Genomic DNA, 21,967 nt, shown 5'->3' with positions numbered 1-21,967 from the left:
TGTGTCTGTACCCGAGGGGCTGTGTCTGTACCCGGCGCCTAAGTGTGAGACAGCGGTACGATGAGAAGGGCGGGGAGATCCCGACCCCAGCTGCGTCTCTTCATCAAACAGACGCGGGAGTTGAAGGGGAAAGGCGGGGTCTCTCATGCCTTGAGGTCCAACAGGGCACCAGGGACAGCAGGAGGGTCAGTCGAGGGGCAGACCCTTCCCCAAAAAATGTTCACCATGGTGCTGCACCCCGTTCATATGCTAAACGGAATCCCGTCTCTCTCTCTCTCTCTTTTTCTGTTCTTCATTGTCATTATTCTCACTCTCCTGCTCTCTCCCTACATGCTGTCTCATTCGTTCTCTCAACTTCTCTTCCCTTCTTCCTCTCATCTAATTTCTGATACTCATCCCTTACTCCAGATATCAATCTCTTCCTTCTACACTCTCTCTTTCCTTGTACTCATTTTTTCAGCACTGGTGAGTGTGTGCGTGCATGTGCATATTTGTATGTGTATGTGTGTGTGTATGTGTGTGATGTGTTCATGTATGTCCATACAGCTTTCAAGGTGTGGAGTAGGAGAGTGAACTTCATAAGGGTTGTAGAAAGAAGTATGTTATGTGAGTTCATGCATGCATATGTGTGTGTGTGTGTGTGTGTGTGTGTGTGTGTCCACCCTTCCTGTGCATTTAAAAGCCCTCTATGTGGCAGTAGGCCTCCAGGCTGGAGAAGAGGATGTAGAGGAACCAGAGGCCGAGGAAGAGGAGGCAGGTGAGCACCCGCGCGACCCGGGGGCCGCCCAGCTCGCCCCCGATGGAGGGCCGTCTCCGGAACAGCAGCACACCCATGCAGATGAAGGCGAAGATGGTGAAGAGCGTGACGGAGAAGGCCAGCGAGCCGGGATCCACGCGGAAGGCCTTGCCCTTCACCCGCCAGTACACGGCCGCCACCGACCACGCCACCCCGATGCCCAGGAACACGTTGACCGCGTTGCTGCCCGTCACGTTGCCCACCGACGCGTCCGCATACTGGTCCTGCGTGGCTGCCACCTTACTGGCAAAGGTATCTGAGGGGGGGAGAGAAGAGAGGAGAGAGAGGAGAGAGGGGGAGAGAGGAGAGAGAGGAGAGTAGAGGGAGAGGGACGAGAGGGGGAGAGAGAGAAGAGAGGGAGGAAGAGAGGAGAGGAGGAGAGGGAGAGAGAGAGGAGTGGGAGAGAAGAGAGGGGAGAGGAGGAGAGGGAGAAGGAGAGAGAAGAGAGAGGATAGAGAGGAGAGGGAGAGAGAAGAGAGGGAGGGGGAGAAAGAGAAGAGAGGGAGGAAGAGAGGAGGAGCAGAGGGAAATGGAAAAGAAGTGAGAGAGGGGAGAGAGAGACAGCGAGGCAGGGGTTGGGATTGGGGGTAGAGAGTGATTATAGACATTGAGGGAAAGAGAATGAGTCATGCACTGAACTTGTGCTAAAAATACTTGTATGTGTTTATTTCTTTTATGCAGTTTATTTTAATCCCCATTAGCTGCACCATAAGCAACGACTACTCTTCCTGAGGTCCACAAGTGTGTTGTCAGTTTCACACACACTGTTAGCTGTGGCTTCTCTTAAACATCCCCGCGACTGCAAGTAACAGCAACGCACCTAACAGTGAAATGTGTATCAGCACGTCAGTGTGGGGGTGGGGTGCAGGGGACAGGGCAGGTCAGGGGGGGCGCGTACGGCACACGGAGGGGTGCGTTTGGCGGGGCGAACGTGGCAGAATTCGGCAGCGCGTCCGGGCTCGCTAACCTGGAATGGAGGTGCCCAGGGCCACGAACACCACGGCGGTGACGGTGTCGCGGAGCCCCACGGTGCAGCCGAAGTGCGAGGCCAGGTCCCCGATGATGGCGGTGAGGAAGCCGATGACCGAGATGGACACCACGAAGCAGGCCCAGCCGTTCCAGTACTCGGTGGGCGGCACGCAGGCGAACAGGACCTTCCAGAACACCGTCAGGAAGTGCATGACGTAGTCGAAGCAGGAGGGCAGACGCTCCTCGCGCCCTTCCTCTTCCTCGTCATCGCCGTCGCCTAGGGAGGGAGTAGCCCGCAGCCTCAGTTACACAGCAGTTACTCTGTCCCATCGCCGACACCATGCCTGGGCTGTAATCATCCCAAACACCATGATTACGAGCTCCTGCAGCCTTTCACCATTTCACCATGCAGCCGAGCTCTAACTGCCTAACCCAGGCCGGCCACAGCAGGATGGGCTTGCTTTTTCATTCTCAGGCTCCTCTCTGGATTTCTTCCCACCCAGGAGGTTTTTCTTGGCCTGTTTGTTTTTATTTCTACCTCACTTCTTGGATTTTTGGGGTTTCAGCTCGGTCATTCTCCGTTTTCCCTCCCTCCTCTTTTTCCTCTAAGGCATCTTTGTTACATAAAGCACAATACAAATAAAACTGAACGGAGCTTAATTCAATTAAATAAGCTCTTTAGAGCCAGACAGAGCATTTGGCCTCTGAAAAACGTCTCCTGTATGATTAAAAATTAAAGATACAAAAATAAAATCTGTTATACGACTAAAGAATTTCTATTTTCCACCACGCTAGATGGAAGGTATTGTTCAAACACAGCTCAAATGTAACTTGTGTTTTACACCACAGCGACGAACATAAACTGTTCATTTTATGGGTAACAATCAATTTACAATAAGGTCACATGAATTGCCATTAATGCCAATTCATGTAACCTTATTGTAAAGTGTTACCATTTTATGACTAATTCAAATAAAAAGTAAAAACAATTACAGTTTTAAGGTAAAAACAAAGTAAAGGAAAAAGTACCTGTATATGGCTATGGTAAAAACAATGTCATTGGTTGCATTGTACAGCATCACATTTTGGAGCAACCCTAGTGTGTGGGTACTCCACATTTCTCCATAAGTAAGTCTGTAAAGCTGCACTGACCCCATCTATCCACCAGGGGGAAGGACAGCACCACAGTGCTCCTACAGCCAGAGCGAGACTCTAACACAAGCCCCAATCACGTCTCCATCTGCATGCAGGGTGGGGCTATGGGGGGAATCAGGGAATGCTTTCCTGGGCACTAGTGGGTCCAGGGGAGCCCCCAGAGGTGCGGCGTGTATGTGTGCATGCACGCGGAAGGTTGAGGGTGGGGGGGGCTTTCTCATACTTTTACATTTTTTCCCCTGCACAAATAATGTTTACATCTGTCCCCGTCTGCAGAGACCACTCAAGCATTTCTACCTAGCGTGGCGGTGAAAACATGCAAATGCAATGGCTGCGTTTAGAGCTACTTCACTTATCTTCGACTGAATCTTTCAGCGCGACCGAGAGAGCATTGTTGCTTGGATACACTGACACACGGCTGCGTTTGTGCACACACGCACAACACTGACAGACACAACAGTGCGCACAGCCTCACCTGCACTGACAGTCACAGCCTCGATGAACTGCTCCCTCCAAGAGTGAGTACCAATCACTAGTGCCAGGTTGGTCTTCTTAATGAGCTTGTCCACTGTACTCTGCCAATCACAGTGAGAGAACAACATGAGCATCCAGTCACAGACAAAGGAGAGGTGCTCAATTATAAAATGACAGGAAGAAATAACCAAATAACCTTTGTTGAAAAGGTCAGGAACTAATTTACACCATCTAAATAAGTAACAGCATCTGAAATGAGAAAACAATGCTTTCATCTGAAGCGAGAAAGCACTTTCAATAAGATAATGCTCACAAAGCATTGATTGGTTCTTACAAATAAGGCACTCATTTAAACACACACATGCACACACAAGTAACATGCAGTAACAGAAACTTTCAAGGCCTCAAGAACACAATTTTTGGTTGTTTTTCTTGACCTGAAGAACTAGCCACAAGTGTAGAAATATTCAGGACTGAAAAGAAAGAGAACCAGCAGTTCAGCCATATCCAGAACCCCTGTGCTGCCACGTGGCCTTAAAATGACCTCCCGCTCGTTAGACTGACATCCCATCATGAACAGTCATGGCACCCAACTGAGTCTTGCTGGATATGAGTGAAGAAGTTCCACCACTCTGATTGGCTGTGGGCCAAGTCAGAGACACAGGTGGATTTAGGTTTGTCAGGGAAGAGCACCCAATCAGAGAGGATCTCTCATAGTGGACCCAGAGGCCCTGTCGAATCATGGAGCTGGGTCCATGCACCTACCGGATTGAGGATCCCATTGGGAGTCATTCCCTGTCGGATCTGACGGGTAAGAGGGGGTCAGAATGGGTGAGTTTCTTAACTAAAAACAAAGAGGTTCTTTCGGACTTGGGCCTAAGCTTAAGTTGTGCTTGTTGTGATAAGTAGATATCAATGACATTGTGTAATACATGGGCTCTTTCAGAGTGAATTCTGTGCAGTGATTTTAGTCACTGAGTCGTGTTAAAGTAATACAGGCTACAATCTCAATGACAAAATACCAGAAAGTACTACCTAATGAGAAGTTTCCCGATGAGTGATGCTCGTCCTCTGGTTCTGCATACCACATTCAAAACCCATAATTATGAATATAAAAAAACTGAAATCACCCACGTTATTGCGTCAGCAGAATTATTAAAGGAAATAACCAACGCGGCCAACTCCCTGCCAGGCTTACGTGAAACAAGAGGAAAGTGAAATTCTGTCAAGCTGTCTCTCTGTCAGGCACAAAAGTCGCCAGATTAGCCTCGACTCAGATGATGCATTTTTATTGTCATATCTGCCCGTGGGTGATTATTTAATTTTATTCTGCTTATGTGTGTGGCTTTAAAATGCCAAAAGCAGACTTAGCAGGCCTAGCAAAAAAAGAGTAAATCTCTAACTAGATTTTAATACTGGATTTTTTAATAAAAAATGATTACAGAGGTTCTCTCATGTATTTAAATCCTAGTGCACTATATTAAATATGCATGCAAATGCAGCTGCTGTTTGAATGTAAATTAAAATATATGGAAAGATATTTACATATGACATTTGCATTTAACTACTTAAATACGTCAAGTACATTGTATAAGATTCACATCACATTAGGCATTTAGCGAAAACACTTTTTTGGGGTTTTCGCCAAACACTGAAAATGACGCTAAAGATGAGACTGAAACACAAAGCCAAAGCGCTGACGATGTAAATAAATGTATGAGAAAGAAGAGCTGTCCCTGCCTGAACTTCCTCTGCTCTATTCTCACCAGAACGTTTCAGCTCCAAGGTGCAGAAAACCTTTTCTCGGTTTTCGCTGCAGTGTTTAGGCGTTTGCTCCGTGAATGCCATCGCACGTCTCACGTTATGAAACGCTTCAGCCCTCAGCGCTGTCTGAAGTCCACCGCTTTATCTGAGGTTTCGCTCCGGAGAAGATGGCCTCTCGACCAACAGGAAACCTCATGTAGCATTTGGGATTACTTCCTCAATTGGTATGCATTTGGCCTCACCCAAATACTCCATCCATCCATTACCTATACCCGCCTGTGCAATTCAGGGTCACGGGAGGGCTGGAGCATATCCCAGCATGCATTGGGTGCAGGGCAAGAACGACCCCTGGACGGGGCGCCAGTCCTAACCCAAATACAGCTTCAAATAAAAGGTGTTTGGGCAAATCTGAACTGCAACCCTGTGTTCAGTGCACCCTGGTTGTAATGGGGAGGGATGCGTTGGCTGTTGTTCTCACCTTGAACTCGTAGGACTCCTCAATGACCACCTCCAGTCGGCTGTGCTCCCCTAGTATGGGCTTCCCCATCTCCGCGATACGACGGGCCTCCTCCTCCTCCGCACTCATCTGCCCCTCCGGGTCCTCTGAGAAACGGACAGAGCAGGGAGAGAGAGAGAGAGAGAGAGAGGCAGAGCAGGACAGCCCACAGAGGGAGCGATGGAGGGATGTAAAGATGGGGAAGAAGGGGGAGTGGGAGAGGAAGCAAGTGTAAGGGAGAGAGAGAGAGAGAGAGAGGGAGAGGGAGAAAGAATGAGAGGGAGGACAGAGAGAAAGGCATAGAAAGGGAGAGAGAGGAAGAAAGGGCAGGGACAGAGTGTAAGAGGTGCTGATCTCATTCTGCTTCTCATTTTTAATGTCCATTTTACACACCACACATCTGCTTTGTCAGTAGGTATTGCTCTTGTCCTTAATTGCCATTCTCACTCTCATTTTTGTTTTCGTTAGTTATATATCTATGCCATGACAATGAAGGACTTGTTTTTGTTCTTATTATGACAATGGCTGTGTCCCAATACGAAAGGACCTGACGTAGAAGGCAGCATTTTTCCTTCGTAGGCATGTTCCAAACCGAAGTCTTCCTTCTTATTTCGGTGCCTTATTTCAGTGAAATTTGAAGGCAACATCTGATGCATCCTTCACTAGGTAGGATACCCCATAGGTCTTTGCGATTAACCCAGACTTCTCACTTCCGTTAAATTAATGGCAGCTAAAACCATAAAAGCGCTGGAGGCAGAGGAGTTTGTTTATCAAATGTGAATATACAGAGAACTTGATAATTTGTTCTAGTTATATCTATAAGAGCATTTAATTATTTAATACACTAGAATCGTGTTTAATGTTTTTAAGCCTTGGTGAGCTTCCCCTGAATTAGCCAGCTAACTTGCTTGTAATAACTTCCCAATAGAACAAGCTAATGTAGTGTTAAATTGGCCATCCAAAGGACAACGGTTAAGTCTTTTACAGTTAATGTAAGTAAAGAATACTTAACACGATAATCGCTAAAACTGAAAACAGTAGCTAAACCAGTGGCTAGTAATGTAGTTAGTTGAACGTAAAACTAATTTAGCTTCCCCATAAATAGAGAATCAGGACAATTGCGGCTACAAATCCATATTTACTTGCGTCGGGACGCTCAGCTGGAAAGCAAAAGCCCACAGCTGTAAGGGTAAACACTGATCTTGTGTGGGCACGTGAATGCTCTGTGACATCATTCTGCCTTCTGAGGATACTTTTCCGTTAGGACGCTACCTTCGGGAAGGAGCTCCTTTCTAAGAATGCAGGCAGCGAGGCCGTTACCTTCGTACGGGGACACAGCCAATAATCAGGATTTAATTTAATTGAAAGAGAAAGAGAGGGAAGGGAGGAGGATACAGCCAGAGCCGTGTGACTTGCTGTTCCTCAATCAAAACTGCAACAAACAGCCGAACAAATTCAGAAGACTACAGGCGTGAAAGAACGCAGCCCAGACACACAGCCAATGCACTCGAGTGTCAGTCAGTTCTCTGTGTTCCTGTTCAGGGAGATGTGCTCTGGTAGTCCTGCCTACAGCTCATCCGTTGGCTCTGCAGAGAAGACAGGAGACGGCTGCTTCATCTCCTGCCTCCTGAGCGCGGGGATCAGCCAGTGGGAGAGGACCCGTCCGCTTGGATGGCTCCCCCTTGTTCTATCTGTGTGATGACTGATGTTTCCGAGACTCTAATTACAAAATGAACTCTAGCCAGAGCAGCACGTTCCCTAAACTTTTATGTCCCTATCCAGCTGCTTATGTTATGCATCATCACAGTCAGTCTAGAATAATACCAAGACCACTTCAATGCATCATGCTGCATTTGTCATAGTGTGTGTGTTCATGTTTGAGTGTGTGTGTGTGTGCATGGTTGTATGTGTCCAGTTTGCATCTGTTAAGTGATTGCTTGTGTGTTAAACAGAAGTACTGAAACCAATGTAAGGATGTGCAGGGTTTGTTGATGTGCAGGGTGTGCGGGTGTGGAGGGTGTGAAGGTGTGAGGGTGTGTGGGGGTGTGGGGGTGAGGGTGTGAGGGTGTGTGGGTGTGTGGGGGTGTGGGGGTGAGGGTGTGAATGTGTGAGGGTGTGTGGGGGTGTGGGGGTGAGGGTGTGAGGGTGTGAGGGTGTGTGGGTGTGTGGGGGTGTGGGGGTGAAGGTGTGCAGTAGATGGCTGTTCAGGGAGGTCTTACCCTGGTTGAGCAGCAGAGCTGAGGAGAGAAAGGGAAAACAAAATGGTCAGTGCACACACAGGTCTAAATCAGCACCAAACACAAACAAGCACTACCCTCCTTACACCTCCTTAACCTTCTCACACTCTGTAACAGGGGCTAAACTGGGAGCGCAGAACTGAATCACCCTTTTACCAGCGGCTCTCTGTACTACACCTGGTGAAATTCTGACCCTGACTACAAACTCATCTGTCAACTCTACTGAGCATTCCAAATAAAGGGTAAAAAGTGGAAAAAGCATTTTGAAAAGAAAATGACAGTACAGCTCCGCGAGTGCACAAAAGCAGCAGAGAGTTCATATCCTTATGAGACCCACAATACTTGCAGTCCAGACATAAGTCCACTATCTGTCACTATTGCTGACGAGAGGGAAATAGCCTGTTTCTTTCATGCTGCCTAGTTGCTATCGACCTGAAACTTGAGCTCAAGCAGAACATATTGCTGAAATCAATTCTGAGTGTACACAGGTCAATTGAGGTAGTTTTAGCATAAACAAGTATAAACAATGTACATACAGTCAAATGCAAGTAGCGGCATTTTTGGATTTGAAATAAAGCTATGAATATGAGGTTAAAGTGCAGACTGTCAGCTTTAATTTAATTCAAGACCCCCTGGAAATCTTCTCTGGTGATGCTCTGCCAGACCTGTCCTGCAGCCATCTTCGGTTTCTGTGTGTTTCTGGGGTGTTTTGCCTACTCTTGTCTTCGGCAAGTGAAACACGTGTTCAGCTCGATTCAGGACGGGTGACGTATTTGTCCACAAGACTGTTTCAGATCTCTACAGTTTTTTATGCACTTTTTATGCAGCCAGGCCATTCTGTTCCTGAGGCTTACCAGGCTTTCCTGAGGCTTACCAACTGTCCAATTACTGTTTGACCCCTAAAATAGGAGGACTATGTACAAAAAGGGCTGTAATTCCTGCACAGATCACCTGATAAGGAAGGAAATACCTTCAAATTAGAGCTGACAGTCTGTAATTTAACCTCATATTCACTGTGTACCTCATCGACTTATATACTTATATACATACATATATATATTAAAGCCATAAGCTGAAATACACTACATACATTCACTATACTTGTACTGTGCAGTGAAGCATCACAGCACTCTTTAATAACGTACATGCATACATGAGCATAACTGTAATGTATCTCTCCAGTGACCGCTTTCCAGTAACATGAAGGCCGACTATCACAACACACACACAAAACACACAGATATACATACACACACATACACACACGCGCGCACACACACACACATACACACACGCACACACACACACGTATGCACACACACACACCTGAAATGCCCCTCTTGAGCCACCTGGGTTCCTCCAGGACGATAAAGAAGTTCTCGTGCTTCTCGTACTCTTCATCATCAATGATTTTCACTGTTAGGGTCTGCCTGTGGGCACAGATAAACACAGACAGTCAGACATACATCAGTGTGCTGGTTCTCTCTCTCCCATCATACAGCATATATCATAAGCTTCATATACACATACTCCGCACACTCACACAAACCATACACAGTGCCTTCAGAAAGGCTTCACCCCCACTTGATTATTTGCAAATTCAAATTCAATATTTCAACTCCTATTTAAGTGACTATTTATATGGTCAGATGAAAATATTTAGATGTCTTCCGAAATATTTAAAAAACAAAAACATGAAAATGATGTATTCACCTCCTTTGCATTAGCAACCTAAATTGGGCCATGTGTATTTTTTGAGAGATCACATTAAATATGTTAACGTGGTCCACCTATGCTGATTTTGAAGCCACCAGTGCTCAACTGCACGATTGCAGAATGCACAATGCAACTGAAAAAGGGGGCGACATAGCTCAGGAGGTAAGACCGATTGTCTGCCAGTCGGAGGGTTGTCGGTTCAAACCCCGCCCTGGGCATGTCGAAGTGTCCTTGAGCAAGACACCTAACCCCTCACCTCTAACTGCTCTGGCAAATGAGAGGCATCAATTGTAAAGTGCTTTGGATAAAAGTGCTATATAAATGCAGTCCATTTACCATTTACCAAAAAGCAGATCAGATCAGTCATGCAGTCGTGAAGACAAGGAACTCAGTGAAACCTTGAGACGAAGTTGTTAGGAGGCTAAAGGTTTGGCAAAGCTTCAGTCCTTCCCAGGATATCATTTAAGTCCAGAAAAAATGGAAAAAATATGGCACAACCCAGACACTACCTGGTAAGGGCACCTGGTGTTTGCCAGAATCCAGGTGACAGGTCCTGAAAACCTAAAGTTTTTCTGCTTGGCTAGAAAACAAAGAGCTATGTTTGGCACAAACCAAAAAAACAGCCCATCACCCAGGTTAGATCATCACTGCTGTCAAGCATGGAGATGGCAGCATCATACTGAGGGGTTTCATTTTAGCAGGAAGGACAGGGAAGCTTGCTGCCATCGAGGAAAAGATGGATGCAGGCAAAGACAGGCACATCTTTCAGGTGAACCTGTTGTAGTCCACAGAAGATCTGTGTCCTGGGCATAGATTCATGTTCCAACAGGACAATGACCCAAAAATACAGGGTAAAACTACAAAGAAATTACTTAAACCAAGAGGGTCAGTGCTCTAGAATGGCCCAGCCAAATCCTAGACCTAAATCCCACTGAAAATCAGCGGTAAGACCTGAAAATTGCGGTCTATCAGTATTCTGTCTAATTTAGTAGAGTTGGAGCAAATTTACAAGGAGGACTGGGCAAAAAGGCAAAATCTAAATGTACGAAGCTCATACAGACACAGCCAAGAAAACTCAGCTGTATTTGCTGCCAAATGCCTATGACTCCGGGGGTGGGGGGAGGATACTTTTCTAAATGCAAAATGTAATTCAATAATTTTTGGAAGAAATGTTGATTAAAAAATAGAATGGATGCTTGGTGTAGGTAAATTCTGTTTGGATCAGTCCTTCAGCTGAGGGGTAAACTCAACCTGTCTCCCCCATCCCATTTAAATTAATTCTAGTTCAGTTCATCCCAAATGAGTAACTTTTTACACCACGTGTTCAGACAGTCTGCCCTCCTTATGTATTTTTTCATTTCATTCAGACAGGCTAAGCAGAGTGGGTTACAGACAGAAATGGGATCGCAGCACAGAAAGCTTCGGCAGGGAATCAAACACTGGCTGCACGGGGGGGTTCACATACGAGTTACGATCCCGCTGCTCTATGGACTGTACCACATGATTTGCCCCTTAAATTAGCAACTTTTAAACCAACAGGCCAACGCTGCTCCCATTGATTCCCAAGCACTTTCCTGCAGATGTCAATGAATTTATTCAGGGAGCACACAAAGTGAGACAAACAGTCACTTCCTCCCCTTGCGACCTCTGAAATATTAACACAGGCAGCCTCCACTTAAATCACTTCAGAGGCTGGGGTTGCTTCAATATTTAATCACTTGGTGGCTGAATAATTCAGCCATAGACATGCACACCGGTTCCTGTGCTGGAACACTCTCCTCAAGGCTGGTGGGGGGCGTGGCCCTGCTTTAGCCCCTCCCCCATCCAACCCTCCTCATCAGTTACTGGGCAGCATTGGCTGGGGGGATGTACCCCCCCCCGGGTGCACCCCCCCCCTAAAACACCCCCCACCCCTCAAGCTGGGCTCCTTCCCCTGAGTGGCCTCCTCCACAGGGAGTGTTGGCTCCCAGCAAGCCAGGAAGGCATGAAGCCCAGAGGGGAGGTGACAAAGGTGGGAGAAACTTTGCAATGCAGGAGAGAAGAAAGACAGGAGAAGGAGAGACGAGAAGAGAGGACCGCGAGGTAGAGCGGCGAAGCAAGAGCGCTTGTGGCGGAATGAAACGCGGGAGGTGTGCTTGTTGACAGGGGGACGGAAATCACTTCCTTTCCCACGCAACAATATTTGTCTTCCTGTCAGAGTCTCCGGGGGCATTGCGGGTGAAGCATCTCCACAGCAACTTGGCCCCTTGTGGCAGAACAGGTACAGAAAGGAGAGAGAATGGAAATGTACTGAGACGGAGAGGAAAGAGGGGGACAGGAAATCAGCTGCGCTTCGTCTCTTCTGAAAACAAAACAGCAGCGCTTTGCGGCGTAAGAGCACGAGCCACGTCCGCCGATCCTTCACCCTGACAGGGTGACAGGGATGTTTCCCTGGCAACACTCCATCATGCACTCTCTGGCGCTTAGGTGACAGGTCATCAGATAGGTGTGACCGCAGAGGCAGACCGATTCGAACGGAGAGCGCTAAATCATTTAGGCGGACCCTTACCAGACCAAATAACCCACGATTCTTTGTGCAATCTTGTTCGAAAGTCACAATAGATGCTGCGGAGGAGCAGCTGCAGGCGTGGAGGTGGTAGGGCATGATGGGTAATGCCGCGTAGACGGGTGTAATGTGGTGTGGGGCCTGATGACTTAGACAGGATACAGCTGTTTCATTTTGTTAGATGAATTACGATGCTATTCTTCAGGACAGGTCGGGAATTATGCGTTACTACACAGTGCTAGGCAACGCTCTACAGCTCTAGGCTATGCTGTACAGTGCTAGGCTATGCTGCACAGAGCAACAGTGGGATATACTGCATTGTTTCTGAGGCCTGCACTATAAAGTGTAGCTCGGGGAAATGTAAAATTTAGCTCAGGGATGGAGTGCAGTATTTCTAAGGCCACTGCTTTACCTCTTTGCCCAGAAAATGACATATTCCAGTGTTCCTCACAGCAGTAAAGCTGTGAAGTGCACAGTGATGCACAGCTAAAGGAAACATTGCACACTTCAGTAATACTTAAGGACAACACCGTTCTCTTCTGCGTGGGTTACATCAGGACAGTAATTTAGCCATGTGTTCCTGGGGGGGGGGGGGGGCTGTTTATTGCATGCTGAAGGAAATGTCGAGCGGTGTAATTCGGCGTGTAACAGCGCCGCGCGGGCTGGCTCGGTAATGCGGAGTGTAACCCCGGGCGACGCTGCGGCGCACTGGCGCATTGTCCTGCCGGTCCCGCGCGGAGCGGAGCAGACTCAGAGGCCGGGGAGGACTCCCATTATCCCGTCTGTTGCTAACCGCGCTATTAGCCCAACGCGCTAGGCAGCGTCACGCAGACTGAAACTTTAATGGGAAGAGGATCCGCGGGCGCACAGATAGCCATCGGCCCATAATGGACACGCGTTCGGGAACATGTACGGTGACTCACCGGAAGCGTCAGCTCTGACTGTAACGTGCCCGATGCAGCTCACACCAGCTGGTGTGTCACATACCTGTACAGGTGTACAGCCTGACAAGACACACGCGCACACTCAAGGAAGGAAGTCTGCACTGCATTGAAGGAAGTCTGTACTGAGTCGAATGCAGTGACCATCGCCGTCTTTTGCTGAACTCAAAATCACTCCACCCCTGTTTAAACCTGGAAGGTGACTTTAAATAAAAATTTAATAGATTTTCCACTGTATATATCCAAGCTAGCAGATGGCAGCCACACATGCAGTAGTTGCTATTCAAGGGTAGTTCTACAGAGTGTTAGCTGAGATTAGTCTTAAACGTGCTCCTTTGAGGGAATGAAGCATTTAATGATAGCTAATGACCTGCATCTAGATGGCAACATCGATAAACAGCATTAAACCGCACTGTGTCAGCTGCCTGGTTCTCCGGTTGCACACTGATTCATAACAACTTGTCCAAAGTACTTTTATAAGAAGCACGCACGTGTGCAAAAGCAGAGCGATTCCTCGTTTCAGTAAATAATACAGCACGGCTGCCGCTGGCACAGTCTCTGACACTTTCAGGCTCATACCAAAAGAAAGGCAGTGTACACACATCCCAAAAATCCACGGGTGTCAGGGGTAGAAAGGGGACTGATGAAGATAAAGAGAGGCATTAAACACTCCCAAACAAATTTAATGGAGGGAACAGTGTTTCAACCTGCAAGGACTGCTGCCATGTAACGGCAGGTCAAAACTGTATGGGTCCATTTAATACAGTGTGTGGGTGTTCCCTTTCTCCAAACTGAGTACCATATCAGAAAGCACTTCAGCAAAGCAACAAAAAAGAAAAGAGGTCACGTTGAGCTGCTGCTGAGTCAGGGCCACAGTAAATACGCAGTATGGAACCACCTCTCTGTGATGGCGGTCACTCTGCACCCCTGCCAGATGCCCAAAGCTCCGCCCACCACTCCCCGACGAAGAGGACTGCGGACTGCATTGTGGGAGTCGACCCTGACGGGGTCAAAGCATCGCCCTCCCACCGCGCTCAGAGACGGAGGAGCCCTCTCTCGCTCGCGCGGCTTCACAACCCCCAGCGCGCGCGGCGGCCGCTGCAGACTCAGCGCTGGAGGTTAATGAGTGCCAGGGAGAATTGGCCACTTCATTTGTCAGATCCCGAGTCTGGCTATAAAGCTGCTGTCGGAGGCCGGCGTTGGGCGGCCGGCGGGCGATGATCTGCAATCTGTGCAGGTCGTCAGCGTGGGGACCGCAGCACCGAGGACTCCTCGAAAACGATGAGCGTGACCGGCGCTGGAGGACGCGGCAGCGTTTCATCTCCCCCCGAGCCAAAGCCTCCCTGCAGCCATGTAATGCCTGGGAATTCAAAAGGGGGACCGCGCACCCCTGGGGGGAAGGGGAGGGGGTCCTCGAGGGTCCTCTTTCTCGCCCTCTCCACCTCAGCTGATGTGTGGTGAGTGGCACAAAATGGCTGCCATGGTGGTGGCTGAGGAGAGTTTTCCCTTCATCACTGTAAAGCGCTACATCAATGCAAGCCATAATTATTACTGAAGGTACTGTGGGACGTCCCTAGCCAGGCTTGATATGCAATGACAATTTGGGAAAACATTTCAAAACATAAAACTTTTTTTAAAAGTATACAGCTTATAAACTTACGATAGGGGCACCCTGGATGCCACTGAGCCTGGGTGGGAGGGTCCCTGGATCAGAAAAGCTTAAAACCCCCGATATAGCGGTCTCTCAACACTGCCACATCAGGAAGACGTTGCGAGTGCACAGAATGCTGGTCAGCTCTCCCTCATGTGCAGTAGACTGGACGCACTGCATTTACTGTACACCTGCAGTTGTGGTGCAATTAGAAACTCGAACCCCTTCACACAATCTGAAAGCTGCCAAATGCGCAAACAAACAGTCGCGCCGCCAGCTATCAGATTACATTAAAGTGGCTGTGACACATAGCCGCGGTGACCCGGTGACAGCGATAAGGAAGCGTGCTCACTCATCCCTCTCAACCCACTCATCCCTGCTAGTACACAGACCCACGCCCTGCTGTGTCCAGCACAACAGGGTGTGGGCGGAGGGACGGGGGGAGGGGGGGGGGGGTGCCTGTATATTCACAAGGCCGAGCCTCACAGAATTTGGCCCCGATTAATAATGTAGCAGCTTGCGAGGCATGCTGGGAAACCAGGGGGAAAAAGGGCGGAGTCAGACTGGGATCCTCTTTGCTGAGTGGCTCTCTTGCAGGAAGTACAGCTCGTTTCATTCGCTGGCAAACACAGGGAGGCCCGTGGAACAGTCTTCTGATGTTTCCATAACAAACAGAAAAAACTGTGAAAGTGTTTCTGCAAAACGTTCAAATCACCAGAGGCCCGGGATTAGGATCTGAGACACTTCTGCTCCAGGTGCGGCTTCCATTATTGCATTATTAGAGCAATGTTTGCCAGACAGTTGTCTGTGTGTACATTTCACAGTACATCTCTCAATAAAATGACGCAATGAAATTCAACGCATCTGCATACATTTCAAGGAGTGGATGTTGATATGTTATCGTAACTCAGCATGTATAATGCAGAGACTCAAGTGTCCCACGCCCAAGGACCACAACCTAACTTCCTGTCCACAACCTAACTTCCTGTCCAACTCAGTAAAGCATGATATCTCACTGCTGTTAGTACAGCATTCAGTGCGTTTCATTCCTGCTAAAGCTCCTGAGACCTGGCAGAAGAAATTTGTTTCACATTTTTTGACACAATACAAATACCTTAGATGTCAAAAACATATTGCAGTGAAAATATTTTCAAAAGTATTTTATTTTTATTGAATGTCCCCTGTAGTGTAGTTTTCAGCATAGTGGAATATATGGTTCTTGAGATTAAGACCAGAGACAAAAACAAATTGCAGGGTCTCAGGATACCGCACTCTGACCCCCCCACCCCACCCTGTCCAGCCGCTCCCCACCCCGCCCCGCCCCGCCCCAGGCCCTGCCGGGTGCTCACGTGGTCTGGTCGTTGGTGAACTCCAGCTCGCCGTGCGTGTCCTCGTAGTCGACGCCGTTGCCGCGGGCGGTGCCCGCCTCGGTGCGGTAGGGCAGGATGACGGTGCCGCGGGCGCCCGAGTTCCGCACCACCGTCACCTCCATGGTGCCCACGCTCTCGCTGACCCGCAGCAGCCGCTCGCCGAAGGTGAAGATCCCGGCGTGGTCGTCGTCCAGGATGGTGACGGTGGCCACCAGCGGCTCCACCAGCCGGCCCTTGGGGGCCACGCCCGCGCCCTCGCTCTCGAACATGCCCTCCGCGTCGCCCACGCGCAGGTTCAGCAGCCGCACGAAGAAGTGCTCGTCCTCCTCGAAGATGTCGTCGTCGATGATGCCCACCTGCACGCACGGCGAGTTTTAACGCCTTCAGTGTGTCTGACGCTCAGAGGCCGCCCACGCTTCCCCTAGAAACAGGGCTTCCCAACCCTCCACCTGCTGGTTCCCATGGTGACTCAGCACTCGATCAATTAACCAAAACCAGCAGACCCTGTGGCTCTCCAGGACAGCTTTCTAATAATAATACATTTTAATGCATTTTATAATCATAGTATGCACACGTATATGCATATTTAATTCAATTATAAAGTGTACAGAGCCCCAGAAAGGACATAAAACAAAACAAATATTTATGGAATGGCCATGTACTAATAAAGTTGTGGCCTCGTATTAATGATCTATTGGCTGCACGATCGTAACTCCTGGCCGCAAATTAATGGTCTTGTGGCCGTGCAATAATAAGTGGCAGCCTCAAATTAAGAACCACATTCCCACAAATTAATATGGTGCGACCACAACAGAAATATTCATTTCTCTAAGCCCCCTCCAGGGCTATGTAGAAGTGCTTGTCATATTATCAAAGCACTGTGAATGACAGGACTGAACACCTGAGAGACTGCACACTGTTCACAGTCTTTTAACACAAATTTGCTTTCCAGGTTCCTGTCAATCAAAGGACTTTTTTTTAAATCCCGCCCTCCCACATGGGTACCATTCCATTTTCAGAATGGAAATATGACAAAAGAGCATAAAAAATAAAAAGCGTTCAACATAGAGCTATACATATTAATGTTTCAACAACATGTGCCCTAAAATACCAGTTCCCCAGCGGCTAATGTCGGGGGACCAAAACTCGTGTCAGCCACGGTCATTTACATACTCGCCTCCAGCCCCCCCTCCCCAAAAGTCCCCTCTGATATCTCTACTAAAAGCCCTGCTCATTACCTTTTACACTGGGTAATTGTAGTATTACAGCCCCGTAACATTTTGCGAAAAGGTCAGTTTTTTTTTACTATGGCTGACATATGCCTACTTGTAAAAAGAAATTCAATAAAACACAGCATTGTAGGAGACTGGGGAGAAGCAGCTCGGGTTGAGTCGCTGTGGGATAACCCCTGGGCTGAGTCTTTGCTTCGCAGCCCTGAGCCGTTGCTACGCGGCTGCTCACCGTAGCACCTGCACTGGCTGGTCTGACGGTTACAGCCTCACACTGCAGCTAGAGTGCTCCACTCTGACAGGGCTACGGAAGTGAGCTCAGAGGCCAGGCTAGTATCTCACTTTAACCTTCCCCCCTTACTCCCCTCTACCCCCTTCCCTGTCTCTGATGCCTTCCCGTGAGTCTTTCAACCGTGGGTGCCAAATCTTATCCAAAAAGGGCCAGTGTGAGTACAGGTTTTTTTATAGCCCAAGGAGAAGACACCCGATTCTACTTATCATGGTCTTGATTGAACACCATGTTAGTTAATTGGTCGAATCCGCTGTCATAGTGCTGAGCTAAAACAAAAACCAGCACGACTGCACACCCATGCATTCGACTCACTAGATGCCCGGCTCTACATGCTTAACTTTAATTACTGATGGGGGTCTCCCTACTGTTGTAGCTGAAATTTGGGGAAACTCAGTCTCTGAGGAGGAACGCGGTGTGGCCCACCTTGATCTCCTTCCTGGCCTCGCCGGGCTTGAAGACCAGCGTGCCCTCGCTGTACTCGTAGTCGGAGCCGGCGTTGGCCGATCCGTCCTCGGTGCGGTAGTCCACGTAGAAGGTGCTCTCGCCGGCGCCGCCCTGGCAGACCACGCCCAGGCTGAGCGTGCCGCAGTTCTCCATGCACTGGCAGTGCGCCGCCTCGAAGGCGATGCGGCTGCAGGTGGCCAGGTCGTCCGCCTCGGGCACGCCCTCGGGCGCGGCGGCGCGGCGGGCGTGGTCGGCCGCGTGCTTCTTCAGCACGTTGCCGGCGCCGATCATCATGCGCGTGGCCTGGATGCGGTAGAAGGCCCGGCTCTTCTGCTGGTGCAGCAGGGCGTAGTAGTTGGCCAGCTCCACCAGCTGATCCAGCTCCTTGTCCGGGTACTTCTGCTTCAGCTCCTTCAGGATGCGGATCACCTGCGCGTGTGGGAGGGGGAGTGGGGGAGGTCAGAGGTTAGGCTGACGCTGGCGACGTGTGGCACAAAACCAGTGGGCGCATGTGACCGCACATGTGACCAGGATGCCAAACATGTGCACAGTAATGGTCATGGGGACTGTTTCCCCCGGTTTAACTCTCGCCTGTGTAACAGCACTCCACAGCAGGAAACTAACCTCCATCCCACATGCGGCAGATGGTAATCTGTAAATGGAGAAGGCTCTAATCTGTTCAATCGAGCCATTTATAAGAGAACATCATACAAGCTGATTTTGAAGCTGATTTTATAGTGTTCTGATCTTAGAATCATAAAACTGTACGCCATTTGCACATATCCAGATTACCATGGATTAACAGGTGGATAAATGCTATCTCCCATGCTATCTGCCGTTTCCCCTCTCCTGCTCTCCTCTCCTCCTGCACGCCCCTCTCTGCTACCCTCTCTCCCAGGCCCCTCCCTGAACTCCCCTCCCTGCTACCCTCTCTCCCAGGTCCCTCCTGCACTCCCCTCCCTGCTACCCTCTCTCCCAGGCCCCACTCTCCCTGCTACCCTCTCTCCCAGGCCCCTCCCTGCTACCCTCTCTCCCAGGCCCCTCCTGCACCTCTCCAGGCCCCTCCCTGCTGCCCTCTCTCCCAGGCCCCTCCTGCTATCCTCTCTCCCAGGCCCTCCTGCTGCCCTCTCTCCCAGGCCCCTCCCTGCTCCCAGGCCCCTCCCTGCTACCCTCTCTCCCAGGCCCCTCCCTGCTGCCCTCTCTCCCAGGCCCCTCCCTGCCTCCCCTCCCTGCTACCCTCTCTCCCAGGCCCCTCCCTGCTGCCCTCTCTCCCAGGCCCCTCCCTGCTGCCCTCTCTCCCAGGCCCCTCCCTGCTGCCCTCTCTCCCAGGCCCCTCCCTGCTACCCTCTCTCCCAGGCCCCTCCCTGCTGCCCTCTCTCCCAGGCCCCTCCTGCTGCCTCTCTCCCAGGCCCCTCCCTGCTACCCTCTCTCCCAGGCCCCTCCCTGCTGCCCTCTCTCCCAGGCCCCTCCCTGCTCCCCTCTCTCCCAGGCCCCTCTCAGCTCCCCTCTCTCCCAGGCCCCTCCCTGCTCCCTCTCCCAGCCTCCTGCTGCCTCTCTCCCAGGCCCCTCCCTGCTCCCTCTCTCCCAGGCCCCTCCTGCTCCCTCTCTCCCAGGCCCCTCCTGCTCCCTCTTCCCAGGCCCTCCCTGCTCCTCTCTCCAGGCCCCTCCCTGCTGCCCTCTCTCCCAGGCCCCTCCTGCTGCCCTCTCTCCCAGGCCCCTCCTGCTGCCCTCTCCCAGGCCCTCCTGCTCCCTCTCTCCAGGCCCCTCCTGCTCCCTCTCCCGGCCCTCCCTGCTCCTCTCTCCAGCCCCTGCTCCCTCTCCAGCCCTCGCCCTCTCCAGCCCCCTGTGCCTCCCAGGCCCTCCCTGCTCCCTCTCTCCCAGGCCCCTCCTGTACTCCAGGCCTCCCTGCAGCATCCAGCGCTCGCCTTGCGGGTCTCGCAGCCTTGTTGTCTCACGTGACGGCGGTTGCCGGGGCCGTTGCCGTGCCGTTGCCCTCCTGGCAGTTCTCGGTGGTCGTGGCGCCGACGGCTCCGCCCCCGGGCGGGAACTTGCCGTCCATGATCATCTCCACGTCCTTGGGCGTCATCTCGCCCTCGGTCTCCACGACGATACCCCGGCGCTTGTCTGCCCGGTAGCGCTTGTACATGTACTTGTAAAAGAGCAGCCGGCGGTCAGCGATCCAGGCCAGGATCACGCAGATGGGGAAATACAGCAGAGTGACCAGGGCCTCCCAAACCTGGGCACAAAACAACATCATTATTATTATTATTATTATTATTATTGTATAAAACCACAATACTCATACAAACACACACATGCACACATACTTTTCAATGCACTCTGATACACACACACACCAAGTCTGACCGACAAGTCAGAATTCCACCGGCCAGCCAGTCAGACAAACAGACAGACAGACACTCATACAGACAGACAGACAGACAGGCAGTCAGTCAGACAGACGGACGGACAGACAGACAGACAGACATTCATACAGACAGACGGACGGACAGACAGACAGACACTCATACAGACAGTCAGACAGACAGACAGACAGACAGACACTCATACAGACAGTCAGACAGACAGACAGACAGACAGACAGACACTCATACAGACAGACAGACAGACAGACAGACAGACACTCATACAGACAGACAGACAGACAGACACTCATACAGACAGTCAGACAGACAGACAGACAGACACTCATACAGACAGACAGACAGACACTCATACAGACAGTCAGACAGACAGGCAGTCAGTCAGTCAGTCAAACAGGCAGGCACAGTCAGACAGGCAGACAGACAGACACACACACACACACACACACACACACCTCCACGACGCCAGGCGTGATGACAGCCAGGATGAGGTAGAGCCAGATGTAGGCGAAGATGCTCCAGAAGGCGGTGATGAAGAAGACGCGCAGGTGCTTGATCTTGCGCGTCTCGCCGTCGGGGATGACCCACACGCAGATGGCGATGATCACGAACATGTTGAAGGCCGCGCTGCCCACGATGGTGCCCGGGCCCAGCTCGCCCGACTCAAAGTTTTTCCCACACACCTACCGGCGCCAAACAAACAAAAAAACAACGAGAAGCGATGACCGGAGAGGCCTCTCAGCTTCATATCTACTGAGTGCTTTTAGTCTTCATTTTTAATGAGAAAAACTGTCATTAGGGTCCTCTTTGCAAGCTTAAGAGGTCAGTCATGGTCAAAGGTGGGCAGCCTAAAAATGTCAACTGGAAATGAGATAAAGTGACACTGAGTGCTGGCAACCTGCTGGAGAATGACAGGTAAGCTGACAGAGTGAATTAAAAGGCCTGCTAGACAGAGTGAGTGTGTGTGTGTGAGAGAGAGAGAGAGCGAGAGAGAGAGAGAGAGGGAGGAGGAGGGGGAATTCCTCTCGGTCAGCCATATTGCATTAGTGTTATTACATTACAGTTACTAGGAAACAGTGTGATAGAGGGCTCTGTAAAACCCCCCCTGTACACAGACACACACACACACTGTACAGACAGGTGTAGATGCACCAGAAACACACACATCATAGGCCAGGGGTTCCCAATATCGGTCTAGGAAAACCAGAGGGTCAGCTGGTTTTTGTCATCATCTAATAATCAGTCAGTAATATTGGCCCATAAAACCAGGTGAGTCATCAGCAGTTTTAATTGTTCAATTATGTCCTGCATAACAACAAAAGCCAGCAACCCGTGACTTTCCAGGACCAGGGTTGGGAACCCCAGGTTTAAGCAGACCAAGCCAAGGTCAATTTTAATGGAGACCCTGCTTTTAATGAAACCCTTTCCACTGTAAATCTGAACACGACGAAGGGCAAATAACTGTGAGGTAACGATGAAGGAACTGTTCCCTCCCAAAGGGGCG

The 21,967-nt window shown here is 50.1% G+C and overlaps 1 protein-coding gene across 1 annotated transcript in view; it reads right to left on the bottom strand.

Moving 5' to 3' along the window:
* Positions 1-21,967, bottom strand: part of slc8a2b (solute carrier family 8 member 2b) — a 78,189-nt gene that overhangs the window by 5,801 nt on the left and 50,421 nt on the right. Inside the window, exons 5-14 of the mRNA XM_064301493.1 lie at positions 20,919-21,146; positions 20,035-20,315; positions 18,059-18,530; positions 16,094-16,470; positions 9,218-9,321; positions 7,874-7,891; positions 5,637-5,761; positions 3,396-3,495; positions 1,764-2,042; positions 12-1,052 (exon numbers count right to left, since the gene is read on the bottom strand). Of these exons, the coding sequence (XP_064157563.1) occupies positions 676-1,052; positions 1,764-2,042; positions 3,396-3,495; positions 5,637-5,761; positions 7,874-7,891; positions 9,218-9,321; positions 16,094-16,470; positions 18,059-18,530; positions 20,035-20,315; positions 20,919-21,146 (2,361 nt within the window). The 3' untranslated portion in view covers positions 12-675. The remainder of the gene's footprint in view (positions 1-11; positions 1,053-1,763; positions 2,043-3,395; positions 3,496-5,636; positions 5,762-7,873; positions 7,892-9,217; positions 9,322-16,093; positions 16,471-18,058; positions 18,531-20,034; positions 20,316-20,918; positions 21,147-21,967) is intronic.

Source organism: Anguilla rostrata, chromosome 12 (assembly GCF_018555375.3).
Source record: "Anguilla rostrata isolate EN2019 chromosome 12, ASM1855537v3, whole genome shotgun sequence".
Classification (NCBI taxonomy): domain Eukaryota; kingdom Metazoa; phylum Chordata; class Actinopteri; order Anguilliformes; family Anguillidae; genus Anguilla; species Anguilla rostrata.
Note: the sequence above shows the minus strand (reverse complement) of the source record. Positions and strands in the feature narration are given on the sequence as shown.